Raw genomic sequence first — 8,602 nt, 5'->3', positions numbered from 1 at the left:
AAGAGAGGTGTTCTTGGACAGACTCCCAGGGGCTGGGCAGACACAGACATCTGATTTTGGGGGTGGTGGTTTTCCTGAAGCACCTCCTGATCATCAGCCAGGTGGGGCAGTGAGGGGTGAATTTGGTTCCAGCAGAGGGCAAAGCAGGCCTGGAGGGTGAAGGATGAGAGAGCCCAGGACACACATGGGAGCTGGAGACAGATGCAGGTGGGCAGCGGAGGAGAGCATGAGAGATGAGAACCGGATGGTGGAGCTGGAAAGTGAGAAGCTGACAGATCAGCAGGGCTGGGTGAATCATTTCCTCCAAGGGCACCAGAGAGTTTTTGAAGGGCTCAGAAAAGGGAGTGACACATTCAAGTGAGCCTTTCTGACAGCAAACTGGGGCAGCAGCACAGAGGATGGGTGAGGTGACAGGAGGAAGATGGGAAACGTAGAGAACACTCAAGAGGGGCTTCGATGTCAAGGTGGCTCCCTCTGTAGCCGTGGCAGTGTCCACAGAGCCAAGTGAGCAGATGGCAGAGAGTCCACGGGTGAAGGACGGAGGAGGAGTCACAGATGGAGCACAGATGCCTGGCTTGGACAAGTGGGTAGATGGGCAGCTGAATAACTATTGGCTGCCTGGATGTTTGGTGGATGGATGGATGTGTAAATACTGTGATTCCTTTGAAACTCTGCCTTTGAACACACTGTTCACTTCCAAATGTTCTAAATCCTTTTAAGTCCTTGAAAATACATCTCAAGTCTCCTCTGAGCCCTTCCTTCCAAGCTCCTTCCTTTAGGTTCCCATGGCATCCTGCAATTTCCTTTTCTAAGCACTCTATTAAACTTGTCAGCTTGGGTCTCTGCCTCTATACACTTTAATAAAAAGAGGGACTCTATCTCCCTTCTCTGTGCTCCCAGTGTCTGCCTAATAGAGGATGTTAATTAATGCATGTTGAATGAAAGGACATGTCCCACAAGACTTCCGATCCACCAGATCATAAGCCCCCTGAGAGCAAAGTAGTGCCTGTCTAATTCTCTACCTCATTCTCTAGTCTCCTGAAACTCAAGAAGCATCTGATCGTGAATAGTTGGTCCATTTCAAGGCTGACCTCATGCTGAGGTAGAATATGGATTTTCTTAGAGGATCAGATATGAAAAATGTATGTAAATAAATCTTCGCTCCTAGGAAACTTGCCTAATGTGTGTGTGTGTATGTGTATTAGTTGCTCAGTTGTATCTGACTCTTTGTGACCCCATGGGCTGTAGCCCAGCAAGCTCCTCTGTTCAAGGGACTTCCCAGGCAAAAATACTGGCGTGGGTTGCCATTTGCTTCTCCAGGGTTATCTTCCCAACCCAGGGATTGACCCTGGGTCTCCTGCACTGCAGGTGGATGCTTTACCATCGGTGCCAGCAGGGAAGACTTCGTAGTACCATAGGACTACAGATCGTAGCATTCTTTCCCTTTCTTATATGTATCACCTATGAGGAGGAATTTTTCCCTTCAGGGCTTTAGGGCTTAGCACATAAACGTATACACTTTTTCACTCACTCATTCATTCATATAATCATTCACTCGTTTATTTATTCTTTCAACAATGTCTTTTGATCTGCTCTGGTCACAAAAGCCTGGAGGTGGGCTTGCTGTTTCTAGGCACTGTTCTTTAACAGCGAAGTAAAGCTATGGCAAAGATGAGGGTTGTCTTAAGGATGTGGTCCTTGTCCAGATATTAATTAGGAAAAAAAAATAGGAGGTCCAAGATCTTTTCCTTCATACTCTAATGATCTATGTGAGAAGGAATGGTCTAGATGAGTTATGGGAAGCAGATATCAGCTCCTCAAGAAAGTGGCCCAACCCAGCTGAGAGTGGCTTCCTGTGAGCTGGGGCCCTTGCTTCCTGTGTGGACAGAGCATCCCAGTGGCTGGGTGTGAACCTGGCTGAGATACTGTGTGGTCCTCTCCCAGGTAGAGTCACAGACCTAGACAGGTGAACTCCAAATTTCATTTTAAGTTCCTAGAATCCATAGACTGAGTCCCTTGCCATCTTACTTTCCTTTAATCCATCCGTGATGTTTTTCAACTAATTTGCTCACATCTTGAACAGAGGAACCATGTCATTAAGCCAGGGCCATGGCCCTAAATATAGCCGGTTTGAATTTTGCTTGACTGTCCATTAGCTGTGTGACCACAGGATAGCTTACATAACCTCCGACTCTCAATGTCCTCCTATAGTAAGGAGCTCTACACCTGCCTCGTGGGTTGCCATGCAAATTACTTGCGATAGTGTATGTGAAACTCCCAGGACCACCTCTGGTATAGAATGTAGGGAGAGGATCATAATTCATTGCTATTTATTGACAACCAACTCTCATTTTTGGCAAGTGACCTTGAAAAACTGCACAAAGAGCCTCATGTCAACACTCTTATGGCCAAAGAGAGCCCGCCTTCACGATTCTGTTAGTTCATAGACGCAGGGCTCATAGAACAGCAGCTGCCATATGTAAAGCACTGACAGCATTTAAATGTTAGCAACAATGATTACTTGTAGGTGTCCTCCAAGCAACCTGCACATCCTCCAGCCCAGTTCTCATTGGAGCGTCTTGTAATCACCAGTCTTGTCTGCCCCTTACAGTAGTATCTCCCTGCTCCAGCCCCACCCCGAATCCCACCTCTGAGCAGAGCCTGTGCTCAGTCCCTTCAGTCGTGTCTGACTCTTTGTGGCCCTGTGGACTGTAGTTCGCCAGGCTCCTCTGTCCAAGGGATTCTTCAGACAAGAATACTAAGTGGGTTGCCCTTCTCCAGGGGATCTTCCCAACCCAGGAACAGAACCTGCATCTCTTAGTCTTGTGCATTTTTGGCAGGCGAGTCCTGTATCACGAGTGCTGCCTGGGAAGCTCCAGTGGGTCATAACAAAAGTTCAAGTCATGCATGGAAATGAAAGAATGCAGAGCCCACTGTGGCCTGATGCTTAGCTCTGCAGCTCTGTGTTCAGCTCACTGGCTGGATTTCTCAGGAATACAGAGGAGTCCTGCCCCCAGGCCAGGGCTCCACACTGCACAGCGCGGGGGTATCAAGTACTTTGGTTTCTCTGCCGATGGCCCCACTGGGCACACTGCGTGTGTCTGCTTTCCCTGGGATCTCAGTGTGCCAGGGACACTGGCACGCAACACAGGGCCTGGGTAATTAGCACTTATCTGTGAGATATGAGGAATTCCTGGGAAGCCACAACCACTTATTTGAGTCTATGAGTTGATAAAGTATTCCAGGAAAATGTAAAGTGCTGACAACCATGTCTCATTCTGACTCTGCAGCTATAGAGAGCCTGGTGTTAGGACAGATAAGAAAGGGAATGATTGGGGAGTATCTGGAATTCCAATTAGTTCTGGGCTTCTCCCAGGCTAGACTTCACAACTCAGGATGAGTCTGTTGTGAAATATTTGGTGACGTGAGTGTTGACGTGAGGCTCTTCATACAGTTTTCCTGCGGTAACCAGGGCCTTAAGGCAGGTCTCAAAAGGGTTATTTCTTCTCCCTCGTGTGACATCTCATGGTGGGAAACAGTGGACCTCTTCTGGAAAGAAGCTGTGAAATACAGGTAAGAGTGCATTTGGGGTGGGGATGTAGGGTGGGAGGGGGCCATGTATCGGAAGTCATTTGGACTGAATGCAATATAAACAGACCCCAATTTGCTTAATTGAGACTAAAAGAGACCCATTTGTGGGAAGAATCCTGACCAGCTCAGGAACTGAAAGAAGAAATGAATAACAAAGATGTCCAAAGGAAGAGTCTAGAGTGCTTCAGGACACCCAAGCCCCTGGTGTTCGGGGTTCTCTCAGAGTAGAAGGTGGGCAATCTTTCTCTGTAAATATCTTCTGTTCTGGGAGCCACACTCAGCTTCGACTTTGTAGAGCAAAAGCAGCCACAGAGCGTATATAAACGAAGGAGCATGCCTGTGTTCCATTATTTAGAAAAGCAAGCACGTGGCAGATTTGATCGTCAAGTAGTACCTGGTGGGTGGGGGGCGAAGAGAACGTGGCCTGTGAAGCTGTAGAGAGGGGCGTGGCTTTCTTCTCCAACCATTCCCACCTCTGACTCTCCCAGTGTGCTCTCATCCCTGCAAGGCTTGGTTCTCATCCCTGCAAGGCTGATCCTGATTAGTTCAGTACCCCAGGGCTAAGTCAATAAATTCACTGATGCACAGCTGGACCTCAATGAGTGGGCCAATCAGAGTAGAGCAGGGATTTTTTGCTCACTGAAAGGAGAGATGGTCCCTCATCTTTCCCTCCATCCTTGCTACTCTCCATTTCCCCTCCTCTGCCTCCTCTTCCTCTTGCCCTCCCTCATCTCTGTACTTTTTCTCTCTCCATATTTTTACTCTCCTTCTCTCTATTTTCCTCTATTACTCCTGTACAGAAGCAGATGATACTGACAAAGAAACTTATGGAATTTAAGGTTTCCATTAGCCCAGGATCCAGGAATTCTTCCCCACCTCACTTTCCAGTTCAGGTTAGATCAAATTAAGATAATTTGGTGTCTGGAGTCATAACTATGTACCAGGTGGTAGTGAGTCCTAGGCCCTGGGGGTAGAGAAATGAATAAGCCATTCCCCACTTATGAATAAGCAAGCTCATGGCTGGTAAGGGGGGTGAACATGCAGTCAATAAAATCTCAGTACAATATGATACAGCAAACGTTAGCATGAGCACCAGGAACTGTCATTATGCAGAGGGTGGCTCATGGTTGAGAGAATGCAGAGGGTCCAGGCCAGAGACTGGAGGGATCCAAAGTGTGATGGGGAAATACAAACACACACACATATACACAGGGGCAAGCAAGTGCAGTCACAGAAAGTGGAGAACCCAGGTGTGTATTGGACTGAGTGAAGTGAAAGTCAGTAGTGTCCAACTCTTTGTGACTGCATGGACTACACAGTCCATGAAATTCTCCAGGCCAGAATACTGGAGTGGGTAGGCATTCCCTTCTCCAGGGGATCTTCCCAACCCAGGGATTGAACCCAGGTTTCCTGCATTGCAGGCGGATTCTTTACCAGCTGAGCCACCAAGAAAGCCCAAGAATGCTGGAGTGCATAGCCTATCCCTTCTCCAGCAGATCTTCCCAGCCCAGGAATCGAACCAGGGGTCTCCTGCATTGCAGGTGAATTCTTTAACAGCTGAGCTACCAGGGAGTATATTGGAGATAACTCTTCAAATATATCCTCCTCCAACTGCCCCATGAGACCTGGGCCTCTTTAGAATGGTAGATCCCTAGAGGAGCCTCAACATCATCACTTAGCAGCTAGTGGAACCCCTAGTTGGCAGAGCAGAGCCCAGAGGTGGCAAAATAAGGAGCTGGCCCTCTAGCGCACAGGTCTCCAGGCCTATCCCTGCACCACTGCCATGCATATCTGCAGCCCCCTGAACCCTTTAATGTGCAGTCTGAAGCTTGATTGAGGTCACATAGACTTGCCTCCCAATTCTGGCTTGGAAACCTCCCCCCACTGTATCTCTCTGTGTGTAGTTATCTTGTTTGTTCACTGGATCTATTTTCCAGGAACTGCTAGTGTGTTCGGTAAGCATGGATATAGAGTGTCTGGCACTTGGTAGGCATTCAGTAGACATAAGACTAACTGTGTTATTATCAGTTCAAAAGGCAAGTTCCAGGATGCAAAGTGGACCTATGGAAGCAGAAGATGTTGGAGGTAGGCAGGGGTGCAGTGAGAAATGTGGAATGAAAAAATAGTGGCACAACCTCAAAGTTGAGAATTATGTTTTATTCATCAGGCTTACTGAGGACTATAGCCCGGAGACGGCAACTTCTCAGATAGTCCCGAGGGACTGTTTCAAAGCATTAAGGGAGGAAACAGGATCTATAGGAGTTTTCTTGAAAAAAAAAAAAAATGTAGTCAAAATCAAAAGATGACTGCTAATTACAAAACCAGACATCTGAAGTTAATGGTTTTAGTGCTTTTCCATGTATGAGAAGTTGCACTAGTCTGTTCCTTTGCTGTTGATCTTGACTATCTAAGGCCAGTATCCTGCTTATACCTTGAATGCCCCGTGGGGTACAACCTTAGGGGCAGCTGCAGTGGCTGAGTGTTTTATACTCACAATATCCTTTGTTTACTGGTATGGTGGGTAATATTCTTTGTCCCACAGAGGATAGACCATGTGGAAAAAAATGGAGATTCCTGTCTACCTCCCTGGGCTGCTCAAGTCATCATCAGTTGACCCAGATGTGCCCTCAACTTGGTGATTTTCTCTTCACAAGTCAGGACCAACCTTTGACATCTGGGCTCTTGTCCATGCCCTTTCACCCACCCAAAGGCCTCAGCACTGGAGTTTCACCCACTCACTGTGTATATCTGTTTAAAAAAGAGATCTGTTTAAAGTTTTTAATTACTTATTATAAGGATATTAATGAACATATCTTAAAAAAAAAATAAGCCTGATACTATTTTTAAAAACAGCTTAGTGGGCCCAGGAGGGTCTGTGCTTTGCAGGAAGACTTTGTCATGCGTGATTTGGATGGTAGTTTTCACCAAACTTTAATTTCCTTTTCTTCCCACTGCATCCAGATTGTCAGTGAATGATCCCTTGGAACAGACATGTCTTGAGCCTTTTTGGGCGCTGATGTTTTGAGGATCAAGAGCGTTATTTGTTGTTTGGAAGAGGAGAGCTCCCAGATGGAGATTTGTTTGCATTGCTGAATCTGACTCCTGTACTTGTGGGTGATTCATTTTCACAGCTTTAGGCTTCCCAGCAGCCTTTGCAATTGACAGGCCCCTGTGTTCCTTCTAATGAATGAGCCCAGAAAGGGAAGTAGGCCTCAGCTGCCCAGGTGGATTGGAGCAGAACGAAATATCTTCATCAAAACCTTTGGCTTATCATGGAGGGCTCCCTGGGGAGCATTGAGAGAGCAGCCTTGGGTGACCTTGTAAGCAGCCTTCCTTCCCTCCCCAAGTATTTATTCAATGTGCAGAGCCCTAGACAAGGCCCTGGAGACACAGAGAGGAGCCAGCCACAGCCCTTTCTCTTACAGGCCTCTCAGTTCAGTGGTTGCCTTACTTTAGCTCTCTGGGCATCTGAGAGCCCAGAGTAAAGTACCCCCTGTCCTAAATTAACCAGTGAGATGAATACTCATGCGTAATAGATACTCTTTTGGGCACTAGTTGTTGTTGTTTAATCACTAAGATGTATCTGACTCTCTGTGACCCCGTGGATTGTAGCCCACCAGTCTCCTCTGTCCATGGGATTCTCCAGGCAAGAATACTGGAGTGGGTTGCCATTTCCTTCTCCAGGGGATCTTCCCAACCCAGGGATTGAACCAGAGTCTCCTGCATTAGCAGGTGGATTCTTTACTGCTGAATCACCAGGGAGGCCCCCTTTTGGGCATTAAGGCCACAGTAAATAAGGTCCACTCCCTGTCCCAGAGGTGCTCGCTTTTCTGGGGCACAGGTGGCCACTGCAAAGGAAGACATTCTCCTGGGAAGGACGAAAACCATCCCCAAGAAGAGAAGCTTTCTGCTGCGACACCTGCCGTGAGTTCAGCTCTGGGTTCAGCCTTTCAGATCTAATTAGTGTTATTAGATGGTTCATAAATGAGGCAGCATCTGATCTAACAACTAGAAGGGCGCTCCAAGAGGTTGTGCAAAATGGAAGGTTTTCATAGGAAGAATGGGGAGGCATGGAACTATTAGCGTGATAAGAGAAATGAAGTGTGTTTAAGGTCAGAACCTTTGGCGGAGGAGGAAGGAACTCCATATTATTATTATTATTAATGTTTAGTCTTGCAGACTACCTTTTCTTCCTCTAGGGGATGGAAAGGCCCACATGGCAGATTACTTCATTGGTGGTGATTTAGTCGCTAAGTCAGTTGTGTCCGACTCTTGCAATCCCATGGACTGTAGTCCACCAGGCTCCTCTGTCCATGGGATTTCCAAGGCAAGAATATTGGACTGGATTGCCATTTCCTTCTCCAACTTCACTGATGCTGAGCAGAAAATTCCAGACTGGCAGATTAAGGCTGCATTTCAGGTTCAGGTCAAAACTGCAATGAGTTTAGATATTAAATCTAGGTTCAGTAACACGGGCTTTAGCACAGGTGACATCACTTGGGGCCTGTGGTTTCTCTCTTTAACAGGTATCAAGCCAGTGACCACTGGGAGGGCCAGGGACTCTGCCTGCTCAGGGCCTTTGAGAGGTGGTGTGGAAGGGTGAGGAAGGTTGTACAGGGGACCACAAAGGGCTGGATACCCTTTTAGATGTCTGCTCTCCAGAACTGTAAGATGCTCCATTCATGTTGGCTTAAGCCACTATGCTTGTGGTAACGTGTTACAGCCGCTGTAAGAAACCAGGACAATAGGTGACGCGTTCCCATCTGCCTAGTACGTCTGGGTTCCCCACATGACAGATGGAGGGGCAGATGCTCCGAGGACAGTTCCACTGCAGTGAAGAGAGCCTTGAGCGAGACGGGAAGGTGAACAGAGCAGGGAACTGCAGGAAGCCTTGTAGAAAGCAAACTCTCAACCTTTGGGCACCATGTTCAAGGTCCTTAACCATTTGGCTGAACATACACTTCCTGTCTTCCTTGTCTCAGTCTCCCCCAGTCCCCACGCTTTGGCTCCG

The 8,602-nt window shown here is 47.5% G+C and overlaps 1 protein-coding gene across 37 annotated transcripts in view; it reads left to right on the top strand.

The window, feature by feature from the left end:
• The first annotated feature begins 346 nt into the window (after positions 1-346).
• The window catches only part of LOC138446165 (uncharacterized), an 87,978-nt gene continuing 79,722 nt past the window's right edge, over positions 347-8,602 (top strand). For 14 of the 37 annotated variants that reach the window (XR_011259196.1, XR_011259178.1, XR_011259182.1 and 11 more), the window contains exon 1: positions 3,399-3,573. Coding sequence is in view for 1 of the 37 variants with exons in the window: in XM_069600941.1 (XP_069457042.1) it covers positions 3,526-3,573 (48 nt within the window). In the remaining 36 variants the exon portion in view is untranslated. Of the gene's footprint in view, positions 584-3,325; positions 3,574-8,602 lie in introns of those variants that run through there. The other 23 variants (XR_011259193.1, XR_011259195.1, XR_011259188.1 and 20 more) reach the window with 12 other exon arrangements.

The sequence above is a fragment of the Ovis canadensis genome, chromosome 9, assembly GCF_042477335.2.
Source record: "Ovis canadensis isolate MfBH-ARS-UI-01 breed Bighorn chromosome 9, ARS-UI_OviCan_v2, whole genome shotgun sequence".
Taxonomy (NCBI): domain Eukaryota; kingdom Metazoa; phylum Chordata; class Mammalia; order Artiodactyla; family Bovidae; genus Ovis; species Ovis canadensis.
Note: the sequence above shows the minus strand (reverse complement) of the source record. Positions and strands in the feature narration are given on the sequence as shown.